At 54.6% G+C, this 15137-nt stretch overlaps 1 protein-coding gene and 1 long non-coding RNA gene across 10 annotated transcripts in view; one reads left to right on the top strand and one right to left on the bottom strand.

Annotated features, from left to right (window-relative positions):
- The first annotated feature begins 2558 nt into the window (after positions 1 to 2558).
- Positions 2559 to 4118, top strand: LOC144286493 (uncharacterized). Its single transcript, XR_013354535.1, has 2 exons — positions 2559 to 2652; positions 3540 to 4118. It is a non-coding gene; the product is annotated as an uncharacterized LOC144286493 (long non-coding RNA).
- A 694-nt stretch (positions 4119 to 4812) lies between these two features.
- The window catches only part of SRCIN1 (SRC kinase signaling inhibitor 1), a 68149-nt gene continuing 57824 nt past the window's right edge, over positions 4813 to 15137 (bottom strand). For 4 of the 9 annotated variants that reach the window (XM_077852991.1, XM_077852992.1, XM_077852989.1 and 1 more), the window contains one exon: positions 12900 to 14393. In XM_077852991.1, the coding sequence (XP_077709117.1) occupies positions 13437 to 14393 (957 nt within the window). In that variant the 3' untranslated portion in view covers positions 12900 to 13436. The other 5 variants (XM_077852997.1, XM_077852996.1, XM_077852998.1 and 2 more) reach the window with 2 other exon arrangements.

Consider the following 15137-nt stretch of genomic DNA (forward strand, 5'->3'; position numbering starts at 1 on the left):
GATCTAAATAAATGGAAAGATAACCCATGTTTCAGGGGACTTAATGTTGTTAAGATGGCAATATTCCTTAAGGTGAACTACAGATTCAACTTAATTCTTTTTTTTATTTTTTTAAGATATTTATTTATTTATTTATTTATTTATTTATTTATTTATTTATGACAGAGAGAGAGAGAAGCAGAGGGAGAAGCAGGCCCCACGCAGGAAGCCCGACACGGGACTCGATCCTGGGACTCCAGGATCATGCCCCAGGCCAAAGGCAGACACCCAACCACTGAGCCACCCAGGTGTCCCTAATTCCTTTAAAAAAAAAGATCATTTATTTATTTGAGAGAGAGAGCAGGAGCTGGAGTGAGGGGCAAGGCAGGAGCAGGAGAGAAGCAAACTCCCCTATAAGCAGGAAGCCCAATGCAATGGGATGCAGGGCTGGATCCCAGGATCATGGGATCATGCCTGAGCCAAAGGCAGATGCTTAACCAACTGAGTCACCCAGGTGCCCCAGATTCAACACAATTCCTATTAAAATCCTATTTTTCTGTCTTTTTGGCAAAAATTGACAAGTTTAAAAAAAATTGACAAGTTTATCCTAAAATTCTTATGGAAATGCAAGGAACCCAGAGCAGCCAAACAATTTTGAAGAAGAAAACAAAATTACAAGCTCCAAATTTCAAAACTTACTACCAGTCAAAACAGAGTGGTACTGGCATAAGGATAATAGATATTTACTTCATGAGAAACACTTCTTTTTTATTTTTTAAAAGATTTTATTTATTTATTCATGAGAGACACAGAGAGAGAGAGAGAGAGAGAGAGAGAGAGGCAGAGACACAGGCAGAGGGGGAAGCAGGTTCCATGCAGGAAGCCCGATCCTGGGTTTCCAGGATCACTCCCTGAGCCAAAGGCAGGTGCTAAACCGCTGAGCCACCCAGGGATCCCCAACACTTCTTTTTAAAAAAATATTTTTTTAAAGATTTTATTTATTTATTCATGAGAGACACACAGAGAGAGGCAGAGACACAGGCAGAGGGAGAAGCAGGCTCCATGCAGGGAACTCAACATGGGACTCGATCCCGGGTCTCCAGGATCACACCCTAAGCAAAAGGCAGCGCTAAACCGCTGAGCCACCTGGGCTGCCCGAAAGATTTTATTTTTAGGGGCTCCTGGGTGGCTCAGTTGGTTAGGTGTCTGCCTTTGGCTGGGATCATGATCCCAGGGCTCTGAGATCAAGCCTCATGTCAGGCTCCCTGCTCAGTGGAGGAGTCTGCTTCTCCTTCTCCCTCTGCTACTCCTCCTGATTGTGCTCTCTCCTTCTCTCTGTCAAATAAATAAATAAATAATCTTTTTTTTTAATTTTTATTTATTTATGATAGTCACAGAGAGAGAGAGAGAGAGGCAGAGACACAGGCAGAGGGAGAAGCGGGCTCCATGCACCGGGAGCCCGATGTGGGATTCGATCCCGGGTCTCCAGGATCGCGCCCTGGGCCAAAGGCAGGCGCCAAACCGCTGCGCCACCCAGGGATCCCAATAAATAAATAATCTTAAAAAAAAAGATTTTAAGTAATCGCTACACTCAATGTGGGACTCAAACTTACCACCCTGAAATCAAGAGTCACATGCTCTACTGACAGAGCCAGACAGGTGCCCTACATGAGAAACATTTCTTTGGGAAAACTGCAAATCCCTTTGAGGTGAATGAAGAGGATAGGGATTTTCCTTGTCATTCTGGCATGGGCAGGTAGAAAGAAGGATCATGACCGTGGCCTGAGCTAAAGGAGAGAATCTGGGGATTTTCAGTTAAGTTTCTAGGATAGTGACCAGGGATATGGGACGGAGCTTCCTATCAGGTGTCATTATGAGTAGTGTCAATCAGCATCAGTGAGTGTCAAGGGAGCCTGTCGTCAGCTAATGGGCACGGTAGCTGTGAGCAGAGGCCCACCATCCCCTGCACCACAGACTCTGCTCAGTCCCCCTGTGAACTCTGGAATACTTAAGCCACTCGGAGATCAAAGAGGAGGAAAATGCCTGGGGCCTCAGAGATGTGCAGACAGTGAGGGAGAAGATGAAGGCTTCCCCAGGTCTCTGTCTATAAAACAGTCTCTTTTCTCTTACCAATTAGAATCCGACTCTGAGGCCAGCCGGTCTCATCCCTGCTTTGCTCAGTCAACCTTCCCCATTAGTAAAATGGAGCTAATGATACCCACAGGCCATGTTGTCAGGGTGAAAGAGACCCTTTATAGTAGTGAGGAGTCTTGAAGCATTAAGAAAGCGGGGCCATCCTGGCAAAGGGCGGGGCGCCTGGGTGGCTCAGTGGTTGAGCGGCTGCCTTTGGCTCAGGTTGTGATCCCGGGGTCCTGGGATCGAGTCTTGCATCGGGCTCCCCACAGGGAGCCTGCTTCTTCCTCTGCCTATGCCTCTGCCTCTCTCTGTGTCTCTCATGAATAAATAAATAAAATCTTTTAAAGAGAGAGAGAGAGAGAGAGAGAGAGAAAGCAAGCAAACGTGGCCATCGGGAGGGATAAGTCTTGGGTTTGAACTGAGACGTGGTCTCCCTTCCCTCCAGGCTTGAGTCCAGGCAGGCGTCGCTTGCATCTGATGGCTCTGCGCTCACTCCTGCCCCTTGCTCCCCATCTTTTCTCCACACCACTGCCAGAGGTAACTTCTGAAATAGTGTCAGGTCACATCACCTGCTTACTTAAAAATCTCCGATGGGTTTCCACGGCTCTGAGGAGAAATCCACATTCCTAACCGCATCCCGCAAGATGGGGCTCCAGGGCTGGGGCTTCTGCCCTCTGCTCTGGCCCCATGACCTGCAACCCCCCCTACCCCCGCTCTACGTGGGTTTTGTGCACCTTCCAGAACCCACCTCAGGGCCTTCTGCCTGTGACACTCAGCCACCAGCTGCCACATGGCCATTCACCATACCTAAGGGTGCCACTCAAAGGTGACCTTAGGGCCAGTCACCCTCTTGGAGTGGTCTGCATGACTGTCACAGCCTGCTCCCCTGTGGCACTGTTCACCATGGGTCACGATTCTGCTCGGGTCTCAGGGTGGAGCATCCACTGGCTCCACTGCTAAATGCTGAGCCCTGGTCCCAGCGAGGAAGTAGACATGACGCCCCCGCAAGCAGACATTTGGTCAGCATTTGAAGGATGAATGAAGGGCCTGGCATGATTCCTGGCACGCAGCTGATGCTCCTATCGGTCACTTGATCTTGAACTGTCAGTGAATGGGGTGATTCGAGGAGATGAAGGGGCTTTTGACCACGTTCCCAGCTTTCTGGAATAGGATTCGAGAGAGAAGGCAAGGCCTGCTGACATTTTAAAAAGTACATAAGGAATGAGGTTTGGCTGTTGGAGTGGGTCTGGAGGGCTGCTCAGCAGGGAGGGCGGGAGCCCATGGAATGCACATTCCTCCCAGACAGTGAGCTCTCCTCCACCTCTGTCTCCAAGGAGGCTATTGGCCTTTAAGGGAAGACTGTGACAGGGGCTTCCATGAGTTCTGGAAGAGTGTTGCTCTAGGACAGTGTCATTACCTCACAGGACAGAAGGCCCAGTGTTTGCTGGGGGAGGAACAGGACACCCACTGATACCCCAGGCCTCGGTCAACCAGGAGAATGCCTGGAAGGGTAATCTCAAGGATCCTTAGAACATGCTGGAACAGTGGCACAGTCTTCAGAATTCCTGGAAAACTCCATCAGGACATCTGGTCTACTCAAAGGTGGGGTAGATGGGACTCTGATGCGGTGACCTGGAAGGGTTCAGGCAGCTTGCTGGCTACAGGGTGGGGGCCGGGACCCCCACCCAACCAGAATCAAGGGTAAATCTCCTCTTGGGGGTCTTCCAATTTTAGAGGACACCAGGGGTAAGTGGGGCTGGTAGGCCTTTGAGAGGGAGAAAGCAGGAACGCAGCAGGATTGGGGCTAAAACTAGATGTTCAGACAAGTATTTTTCCAGCTGTGGGTTCTGATCGATTTGAGGGTCATGAAGTCGATTTAGTGGGTTGTTTAGCATTTAACAGGAAATAGGAGAGAGCATTGTATATAGTAAGTGCTCTTTCACTAAATGTGTGTGTGTACATGTCTAAATCACTGAAATATAAAATGTATTTCTTTTTTTTAAGATTTTATTCATTCATGAAAGACACACAGAGAGAGAGAGAGGCAGAGATATAGGCAGAGAAGCAGGCTCCCTGTGAGGAGCCCGATGCAGGACTCCATCCCAGGACCCTGGGATCACGACCTGAGCCAGAGGCAGCCGCTCAACCACTGAGCCACCCAGGTGCCCCATAAAATGTATTTCTTACTGCGAGTTAGTTTTTTTTAAAAAGTTTGAAAGCCTCCACTCTTGAAAGGATAAGCGACACCATGAAGGATCATCCCACCCAAAGGGCAGGAGGTCAAGACCCAACTCAGGGAGGTAATCAGACCCTCTTTGATTTTGGGGGAAAAGCATTGGGTTTGGGGTCAGGCAGAGTTGGATTGAAATCCTGACTCTGCATCTTACTAGTTGTGTGTCTCTGGGCAAGATGTAATGTCAGTAATGCCCGCAGCGACCTCACTGGTGGCGATGACTCATCTAGCTGGGGGCTGGCCCCCCATAGAGTTAGTGATCTTCCTCTCCGGTGTCCCTGATGTTGGGGGTTCTCATGGGTCCTTGGGGCAGCAGCCACGGGAGGGCCCCTGTTCCTGTCCCCTCTGCCTGCCAAGCCGCAGGGCCCTTACCTGCCCGAGATTCCCCATCTCTGCCCCATCCCTCCCAGCCTCTGCCAGGGTGAAGAGGGGAAATAATGAGACAGCAGCCTATAGAAAGGAGATCCAGGAGAGGAAAAAGAAACAAGTTTTATTTAAGCCCCAAACACTCGGCTAGAAAAACCGGAAAGGAAAGAGAGCAGGGAAGTGAGAAGAAAAAGGACATTAAAAAAAGAGACAGAAAACACAGCAACCCTTTTCCATTTAGAAATTGTCAAGTTACACTGACAGGTCACAGAATATCCACAGAAGCCATCACTGCTACACCAACACGGGCCCTACGGGGTGGACGGGGCGGGGTGCGGAGCCGCAGCTCAGCCCGGGGGTGGGGAGACCCCAGCTGGGGCTCCCCGGCTCAGAGCCTCGGGCCGGGCGGGGGGTGGGGGGGACTCCTGGGGAAACAGCATATCGTGGACGGGGCAGGAAAGGAACCCCCCCATGCGAGTTACACAGCACAGCGGGCGGGGGTGGGGGGCCGGGTACAGGGGTCCCCCCAGACGTCTTAGTTTTTCTTGGTCAAGCACACACTGATGGACGGAGCAGCGAGGCGCATGCAGCTGAGGGGCGGCGACGTGCTGCGGCCTTGGAGAGGGCGGGGCCGGCGGGTGGGGGGCGAAGCGAGCGCTGCAGGCACCAGGCACACACACGCGGGCACTCCCACACGCCTGGGTCTACGCCCGTGCACGCGCACACACACACACACACACACGCCCGCACACACAGGTCACATGCACCTCCGCGTACGGCCCTCTGTCCACGCGGCTCGCACGCACCCCAGTCTCTCAAGCCACGCACGTCTGCGCACGCGCGCACACACACACAGCACACGCCTTCTCACGTGCCAAGTGCCTCCGTACCAGCACGCAGGTGGGCACGGCCGATGCCCCTGCAGGGAACGCGCGCCCAGTGCGCATGCCTCCCTGCACACACGTGTGGAAGGTCACGCTGCGCACACACACACTTCCCTCCACGCGCGGACAAGTGGACCTGGGCCAATGCGCGCGCGCGTGCACGCATACACACACACAGGTTGCACACAACTCCATACAAACGCCTCTCAGCCCAGAAATGTGCAGGAGTCAAAGGGAAAGAGAGATGCAAATCCCATTGGGCTCTAGGCTAGCGGGTGGGGTGGCGCCCTCCGCTCCCTCCGTCTGCCCCTGGTGGATGGACACCTCCTCCTCCCCCCACAAAGGGACATTCAACTCAGGACAAAGACGGTGGGACACACATTCAGGTCACAGGGCTGAGGGTGGGGGCAAGCGAAAAGTAGCAAGCAAAGAGTAATGGAGTGGAGGGAGGAGGGGGCACCACTCCCCCCTCCCCTCCCAATCAGGGGGGGTCTCTGTACAGCCAAATCAAACCAAACCATTTCACTGGACCACAGAAGCCAGGCCGATGTGCCCATCCTCTAGCCCCCCTCCGCTGCCAAAACAGCGGCCAGGGAGAGAGCGCCGTGGTTTTCTTTTTTTTTTTTTTCTTTTTTAAATATTTATATATATTTATATTACGTATATTATATATATATAATATGTAAATATATTTTTAAAACAATATAAAATGTTAAGACACTTCACTTAAATGTAAAGAGTTGTCTGCAATTAAAAGTAATTGCATCATTTATGAGGTCCTTTTTTTTTTCCTATTTTCCAAGGTTTTTTTTTTTTTTCAGGAGGGATTTTTTTTTTCCTCTTGTTATTTTTCAAAAAGGCCTGCTTGCCTTTGTACAAAAATGATCCAAAGCTAGAAAACAAGGATGAACCGACAAAAAACAAAACAAAAAGAAGGAAATGAAGAAACACAACCCCAGTCTCCCCTCCCTCCCCAACCCTCAACAGTTCCCCTGGCTCCCCCCAAACACTGACCTTCCAGCCAGGCCCCAGGGACTAGGAGGTCCTGCCCTTTCAATGGCTCCTTCTTTCTGTGCTTACTCTGGGAGACTATTCCCAAACCCTCCCCTGTGCTTACCTCACTTTGTGCTCCAAATAGGAATCCTGCTAGCCGGGACCCTCCACTATCAGCCTCCTCATCCCCCACCCACATAACCCCCCTGCTGGCCCCTCATTGTGCCCTCTGGGGGCCCCCCCGGGGGCTGAGAACCAAAGCTGGTCTTTTCCTTCCCTTCTTGGGACCTGGTCACAAACCTCACTGCCACAGCCTCTGCAAGGCAGGCATCTACAGGGTCAGGGCCAGGGGCGCTGGCTGGCTGGTCAGGCCTCAAGGACCCTCAGAGATCTCACCAGGGGTCACCAGCTCCCCATTTAAATATCATCTCACCCCCTTCCCTGAAAATCCTCAAATCTCAAAGAGGATGGTTAAAGGTCAAGTCACCTGACCTTTGGGTCAGCGCTGTCCTCACTGCCCCCCCAACAGCCCCTCTCTGTTCCCCCTGCTGCCCTCACAATCAGACCCTTCCCCCCGCTCAGGCCCCCAAATCTAGTTTTCTAGGCCCTTCATCCTTGCCCACCCCACCCCCATTAAATAAGTTAATGTCATTTAAAGTGCTAAATTAGGAAACTGAAAGTACCAAATAGTCCTCCTCGGGGCTGCCCTCTTCCAGGGTGGGGACCCCAGTGTCAGGCTGGCCGTGCACAACCCACCGTCCAAAAGGGTCCCTCTGCTCCTCCTCGCTTGGCACAGGCTAGGCAGCTCCTCACCGCAAGAAGGGAGTCCCAGGGAGCCAACTCCTCTCCATGGACACACAGATTCAAAGGCCTCACAGCCACCCCAGGGCCCCTCCAACCCTGGCCTCCCTCCGCAGCCCACCCGTCCTGACTCCAGGCCCACAGGGGGCACAAGCGGAAGTTGTGCGGAAGGGAACAGAAGGAAGGGAACGGAGCAGCAGAGTTTGGTCCTGTGGAGGTTGGGCAGCCAGGGCGCTTCCAGGGCGAGTCTCCCCGCCAGCCTGAGAGCGGGCTTGGTCCAACGTCCAGAGTCTCCTCCAGAAAGGCTTCCGAGGAAGGGGAGAGGGGTGTCTTGCCGCTCCAAGTCTCCGTGGCTCAGAGTTTGTTTGGAGTGCTCTCAGAAGAGAGTGTAGGGTACAGGAAATTTTAAGATGGATTCGGGAAGAAGCAGGTAAAGAGAGAAGGAAGGATGACAGGAGGCGGGCCAATTTGGAACAGGAAAGTCAAAGGAAGGTGGTGCATTTTGGTTTTTAGTTTTACTGTTTTGCTTAAAAAAAAAAATTAAAAGTGAATCATTTAAAAAACCAAAAACACCAACAGAGGATGATGGGTGTAGAGGAGGGCCGTACCCGTGGCAAAGCCTTCCGAAGGTGCAGAGCATGGTGTGGGGGTAGCGTTGGAGATGAAGGGAAGAAGAGCAGGGAGAGGAGTGGCAGGGATGAGGAGGGGGACAGGCTGAGGCAGAGGTGGGTGGAAGCTTCTAGAAGGAAATGGAAGAATTCCTTGCCCCAAAGGAAGTCAATACAGGGATGGAGGTTCTGGAAGCCGTGGGCTTTTCTGAGACTGGGCTTGAGGTCTCATTTGACCCGCTCATCTCTTTAGATGGTTTAGTGGCCTGGAATAAAAACAGAGGTCATGGGTCAGACAGGAAGGGAGATCCTTCATGCTGGCCCCCAGCTGGTTTTAAAAAACCCCAAACCTTCACACATCCAAGAGAAAGTTAATGCAAAAGGAAGAAGCCAAAGGGGCATCTGGAGAGAGTGATCCCCTGAGATGGGGAGGAGGGGGCCACAGTGGGGGTGTGGAGTGGGGTGGGGGGGTTTGGGGTGGGCATACGGTTGACTCAAAGGCTTGGGGACCTGGGTTATTGACAGGAAAGAGAGCAGGTGGAGGAGAGAGACTAGAGAAACACAAGGGGGGCTACACCCAGGTCAGGTAGACAGGGGAGATGGAATGGGGAAGGGAAAGGAGAAGTGGAACAGGCTAGCGGCCACAGGGGCACAGGCAGAGAGGGGAGTGGCCCCAGTCGGGAGTAGGTAGGCTCTTAGTCTCAACCCGCCAGCAGCCCAACCAGGCCCCTTCTGACCTCTGCAGGAGCCTGACACTAAGCAGAAGGTCTTGAGGGACAATGGGACAATGTGGGCAAGCTTGTCCTCCTGGGAGAGCACTTCTCTGAAGAACCCTCCCCTCCCCAACCAGATCCCACCTCCAAGCTGGAGGAAAACGCACTCATTGCATCCAGCCTCTGGCCCAAGGCAGGAAGCCCCGCTGCATCCCCTATAAATGTTCTTCCAGGTTCCAGCTGCACCTTGGGGGTTGCGGGTCATGGGAGATTACTCCTTCTCGGTGTGTGCTCTGCTCATTGGTCAATTCTGATAGTTAGAGACAGCCGCACCTCCCTCCACCCCTAGCATACACCCTGTGTCTATAATGGCTCTGGAAGTTTGTAGGGTTCCAGAGGAGGATGTGTCACAAATGTAGCTTCCAGGGCCTTTCCCCAGAATACATCTCTGGCCCAGGCTCAGGAATCTGCATTTTAGGTAGGCACCCTAGGTGACCCTGCTGCACACATAACTTTGAGAACCACTGGGCTGGGGCTGCACAGATCGGATTTCTGTGTATTCACTGCCTGCTCCCCTCTCCCTTGCCTTGCATAGCTACAAGTGGGATTACTGAACAGTGTTGATTAAAAAAAAGAAAAAGAGAAGAAAAGAAAAGAAAAAAAAAGAAGAGGAGAGGGGAGGGGAGGGGAGGGGAGGAGAGGAGAGGAGAGGAGAGGAGAAGAAAGGAAAGGAAAGGGAAGGGAAGGGAAGGGAAGGGAAGGGAAGGGAAGGGAAGGGAAGGGAAGGGAAGGGGAAGAGAGCGCATCACCAGTCACCTCCTGCAGCTCTGGTCTGGGCAGTGTGGCCCCCTTTCCCATCCCCAGTTACCACCCATTGCTGGGTGGGCTCTATTGGGTGCCTGATGGCACAGAGACCTGGGACCCCTGGGAGTGAGGGCAGCCACACAGAGGGTGGGGAGGCCGGATGATTGGACAGCAGGACCATCTGACAAGATGTATCAGGGCTGGGACAGATTTCTTTTTTTTTTTTTAAACATTTTTTAAAAAGATTTTATTTATTTATTCATAGAGACACACAGAGAGAGAGAGAGAGAGAGAGAGAGGGGCAGAGACACAGGCAGAGGGAGAAGCAGGCTCCACGCAGGGAGCCCGACATGGGACTCAATCCCGGGTCTCCAGGATCACACCTCAGGCTGCAGGCGGCGCTAAACCGCTGCGCCCCAGGGGCTGCCCTGGGACAGATTTCTTAGCCCCAGTAGAAGAGGAGGGGTCCGTGGTTTCACGTCTGCTCCAGGCCCCAGATCCCTACATCCCTGGGAATCTGCTACCATCCCAGCCCTGGATCATGAGCATGACATCGAAGGGCCTGTTCTCTATAGTATAAGGCACTGTTGCATCCCCTATCTCGGAACTTTCTTCCCCCCAGTTTTGGTGTCTCTGGTTCCCCTTCTCCTTGTCACTGTCAAAGGGAGCTTTGAGCCCCAAATGTTAGAACCACGTGATGAGAGAAAGGCCCCTGCCCAGCCCTTGGTGCTGACAAATGTACAAATGGATGAAGACAGAGTACAACAGAGGACGACGGGGACTCTCCCTCACAGAGCACTCTGGGGCTTTCCCGGGTCTTTCCACACCTGGTGTTATGTGACCTCAGAACACTGCGGCTGGCTTTCATCTCCACTGTACAGATGAGAGGAGAGCCAGCAGGAGGCAAGGACTTTGACCAAGTTCACAGCCTGAGCTGATGGGAACGGTGTCCGGGCCCAGAGGACAGAGGGCCAGGTGACCCAGGGTGGCTGCAGCAAATTGAGGGTGTGGGGCAGAGAGCACCAGGAGAGCTGAGGGAGGAACCCAGGCTGCCCATGGAAGTGCCCTGCAGCAGGTGAAGGACTGGATTATCTCACCTGGCGGGGAGCAGTGGGCATGGGTTTGAAGTGGGGGGAGGATGACATAATCAAATCTGCGTTTTACAAACATCCCTTCCTCTGTGCTCGCTTAGGCAGCACCTACACAAACATCCCTCCCCAGCCTGCAGGTCTGGGAAAATAGGTTAGAGGTGATAGAAGTGACAGGGAGACCGTAGAAGGCCATGCATTTAGGTAATGAGGCAGAGGGTGAATTTTATTCCTGCTTCTTTAAGACATTTCCACAAGGAACATATATTACTTTACTAGGGAGAAAGTGCTTCTGTAAAGAAAGTGAAAGCGAGAGGTATGGCCGGGCCGTGGGACTGGCGTGGAGAGAACCGTGCATCGTAGGTGGTGAGGAGGAGCCACCAAGCCTCCCCAGTGCGGGTGGATGCCCCGGGGGTGGGTGACATTCTCTGAGGGGTAGACTTGGGCTCAGAACAGAGACCCGGGCAGGGCCAGATGGCCCCTGGTGCCCCAGGAGAGGAGTGTGTGGTATGGGGAGCAAAGAGGCCCAGGAGGAAGCGGGGTGCAGTGACATGAGGAGCCATGCAGAGAAACACCGAGAAAGGAGTCAGGAGGGTCAGGGTGAGGGCTGGCCAGGGAGGAGAGGATAGCAAGGAGTAAAGGACCTACACAGCTCCCGTGTGTGTGTGTGTGTGTGTGTGTGTGTGTGTGTGTGTGTTGAGGGGCAGGGTCTGTACCACTAAGAAGGGTACAGAGAGGTGGGGAGGGCTCCATGACCGTGGGTAAAGCCTCAGTTTCCCCATCTACTGAGCGGGGATCATAAGGACTTTCCTCAGGGTGGTGTGAATGAGAAACGAGAGAACATGTGTCTGGCACAAATGAGCGCCCTGTGAATGTCAGCTGCTGTTCTGGACATGAAGGAGGGGCCAGTCCAGACAGGATGAGGGGAACTCGTGCACTGTGGAGCAAGACAGGGCTGGGGTGGGATTGTACGTGATGTCTGGGGGCCACGAGGAAGATGGTGGGCCAGCTGGGAGCTAGTGAGGAGAGCTGGTCCGGGGCGGGTGGGGCCTGGATGTCTCCTCTCCACGCGTGCCTCTGGGGAACCAACAGCCCAGGGCTGTCACAGGACCATGGGTGGGAAGGGCTTGGTGGTTCCCAGGGCCTGTCCTGGCTCTGATGCCACCTTCCTGTGTGCCTTTCGGAAGCCTCTTTCCTTCTCTGAGCTGTCCCCTCATCTGTAAAAAAGGTAGCTGGACTTGCCATCTCTAACCTCCTGCTTCTGAGCCTAGAACCTTCTTCAGGTCACAGCATCTGGAGATCGCACAGCGCCCACTCCCACCCCAGCACCCACAATAGGCCTGGCATGCAGGAGCTGCTCAGAAATACTTACTGAACCAAATGAGTACACAAAAGGTCTCTCTCAGTATCTAGGCCCAGGGACCACCCTGTACCTTCTGACCCAGCCACGCAGGGGGTTACAGGACAGAAACACCCACAGGTGAGGCTGTCAACTCTGTACACTGGCCCCAAGCCCGCTGACTAAATCTGAAAGAGGGTATAGTACCCTTGTCATTCCCACCCCACTGAGATCCCCTTCCTCTCCCCACTGACATCAATGGAACCCACCAAAGCCCAAACAATGAAAAGCAGATGCAAAATTGGTTTCTCCCTCAGCGGGGAGATGGTCTGAGAGCCAAGAGGGAGGCCAAATGAGAGTGGGGTGGGGGCAGAGAGCAGGGGGCTAAGAGCAGGGAGAGGAAGCAAAGCAGAGCAGAGCAGAGGCAGGAAGACAAAGGGACTTCGAAACCCTCTCTCCCATCCCAGGGCAGGCCCGGCCTTGGAAGGCATCGGGCCAGTGGGGACATAAATCCTCTGGGTCCCCCTCCTCCAGGAGCAGCTGGGGAGAGGGCCTTCTGTGACCTGAGTGAGGGTAAGGAAAGGAGAGTGTCCTGGTTGAAAATACATATTCCAAACCAGATCCTGAGTGCTGGGGCTGGCAGGAGGAGGGAAAAGATGGCTCGGGGGACCAGAGGGGCCATCCTGGCAGGGAGGTCGTCTCTGGGCAGCTGGCAGGTGCCCAGAACACAGCCCTGCAGGGGAAGGGGAGGGGCCTGGGTGGGCCAAGCCCCGCCCACCCCACCGGGTTGCCTACCTGCTGCTGGGCCTGGATCCTCATGTACTCTGCCCTCTGCTTGCCATGCTTGCCTTTGTCGGGGCTGCCTGCCTGGCCCTGGACCGCCTTCAGCCGAGAGGCCCCTGGAGTCACCACCTTCATGGGTGGCACGCTGCCACCACCGCTCTGCAGGAAGAGAGACAGGGTGGGGGTTGGAGGTGGGATGGCACCTGAATCCTAGGTGTCGGGTGGGGTCTCTGGGGCTGGAGGCTCCTCAATGGGCCCTTTGAGACCTGGAGACCTTTGCACCTCCCTGGCTCCACATCCCAGGCCAGGACTCAGGTCCACTCTCTGAGACCAGGGTTAAGGCCTCCCTTCAGAGGGGACAGCCACCCGTATCCCCCAGCCAGGTTCCCAGCAGCTCCCCAGTGAGGGCTCTTTGGTGGTTTCCTTGAGTAGCCCAGGAGCAGCAGGTACCCTTCTGGGGGAACCACTTCTAAATTGAGAGTCCCTGCCATCACCCCCACTCCTGACAAGGTACCCTTTCTTGGGTCTCACAGAGCATGCCTGAGATCTGAGGGGGTCTTTATAATGGCAGACAGAGTGGGACTGGCAGCCCTGGACCCCCATCTTCCTCTAATTGGGAGGATGGGGGTAAAGTCTCCCTACAGATGTGACAAGTCTGGCTCCTCCAAAGCACCCCAGGTACCACCCTGCCTAGAAGGACTCTGGGGATTCAGAGGCGCAGACAGAGAAACGACAGAGGCAGAAAGTCGGACAGGAGTTGGGGGGGGGGGAGTGTGGGGCTGGAAAAGGAGGAGAGAACTTTATTTGTTGGTTTAGAGATACAGAGCAGAGGGGAGAGGACCTGGTCCCTGGCAGGGCTGGTTGGGCCGATCCCTGGGGAGGCCGGCTTCCCAGCCCCCCGGGGCTCTGCCTGCAAACCACACCCGGTCCCCGGGCTCCCAGGAGGCTGGCAGGAGCTGAGGAAAGGCCGGTGGGAGGAGGGGGCTGGCGTGGTGCTCCTGCAGCCCCCCACCTCCTCCAGCTCTGAGGACTGAGACTGGAGTGTGAAGGCAGGAGGAGAGGCTAGGGAGGAGGCAGCCACCTGGGGACCGGGTGGCAGGGGCGGGGGGCTGCCAGGGAGCCCCACGGCGAGGGCAGTGCCCATCTGGCTCAGGGTGGCTTCCAGCTCCCGGAGCGTTTCCTCCAGGCTGTCCATTCGCTGGGTGGCAGCGCCTCTCACTGTGCAGCCTAGGCCACCAGTGGGCTGGCCCCTGGGCTCCCCACTGCAGGATTGGGTGTCCCGGCCGGTGTCCTTGGGGGTCTCCTCTGGGTGAGTCTCAGCAGTGGGGGGCTCCTGAGTCCCATCAGGGGCTGGTCTCCAAGGACACTGAGCCCCGGGTCCTCCCTCCTCCGGGGTACAGCTCTCTGTCCCCAGTCTCTTCAGAGCAGTCCCTTCTGTGTCAGGCGCCAAGCTGCTCCTAGGCTGGGAGGCCCTGGCCACCACCTCTGGCAGGGCCCGGGCACCATCACAGCCCCTCCCACTGCCAGGCAGGGTCCGGGGGCGCGGAGTGGGAGTTGTCCTGGGACCAGCTTCCTCGGGTCTGGCCTCTGGTGGTGAGGGAGGGTTGGGGGTACACTCTGTCAAGATGATCTGGGGGACGCAGAAGGCCCTGGGGCTTGGGGCAGCCTGGGGGGAGAAGAGAGATGAGGGAGAGTCTGATCCCTGCAAACCGAATCCCCTGAGCTAGGATGAGGGTTTACATGGGTGAGCCCAGTCCATTCCTTTCATAGATGGGGAAACTGAGGCAGGTGAGTGTGGTGACTGAGTTTCCTTAGCAAGAGGCAAAGCCAGGACTAGAATTCAGGCCTCTTCCCACCCCATGCTATGGTCTCCCACTTTCTGGCAGAGACACTGGTCCCCCCGTAGCACAGACACAGGTTTACCTCTCACTGCCCATGTGAAACTCTGGGAGCCCAGGGGCACTCCCAGGAGTCTGCCCATCTGTGCAACAAGGTAACAAAAGCATGGAGTTGGTGGAGAATTTAGTGAGCTCACATGGGCGTGTGCTCAGAACAGTGTCTGGCATATTGTAAGCACCTGGCAAATGTCAGTTAGCTCTTTATCAAACGGACCTGAGTGGCTTCTGGCCTCAGAGGGTAGGGGCTGTCACCCTCACCTTAGGCCAGAGACTTCTGGTTCCCTCATCCCCTACTTCTGGAGCTTTTCCAAAGGCTTCACAGCCACAAGGGGAGGGACGAGGTCCCTCTGCTGCACACATGCTCGGTAAAGCTAGAGCAACTGCTCTTGTGGAGCATCACCTGCTCTGGCTTTGGGGGGCTCCACCCACTACCCCCCAAATTGAGTGAATTCTAGTCTAATTCAGACCATATGTCTTCATCTTTAGTCTTTACTATGACCCATGAAATGGCT

This window comes from Canis aureus, chromosome 16 (genome assembly GCF_053574225.1).
Source record: "Canis aureus isolate CA01 chromosome 16, VMU_Caureus_v.1.0, whole genome shotgun sequence".
In the NCBI taxonomy this organism is placed as follows: domain Eukaryota; kingdom Metazoa; phylum Chordata; class Mammalia; order Carnivora; family Canidae; genus Canis; species Canis aureus.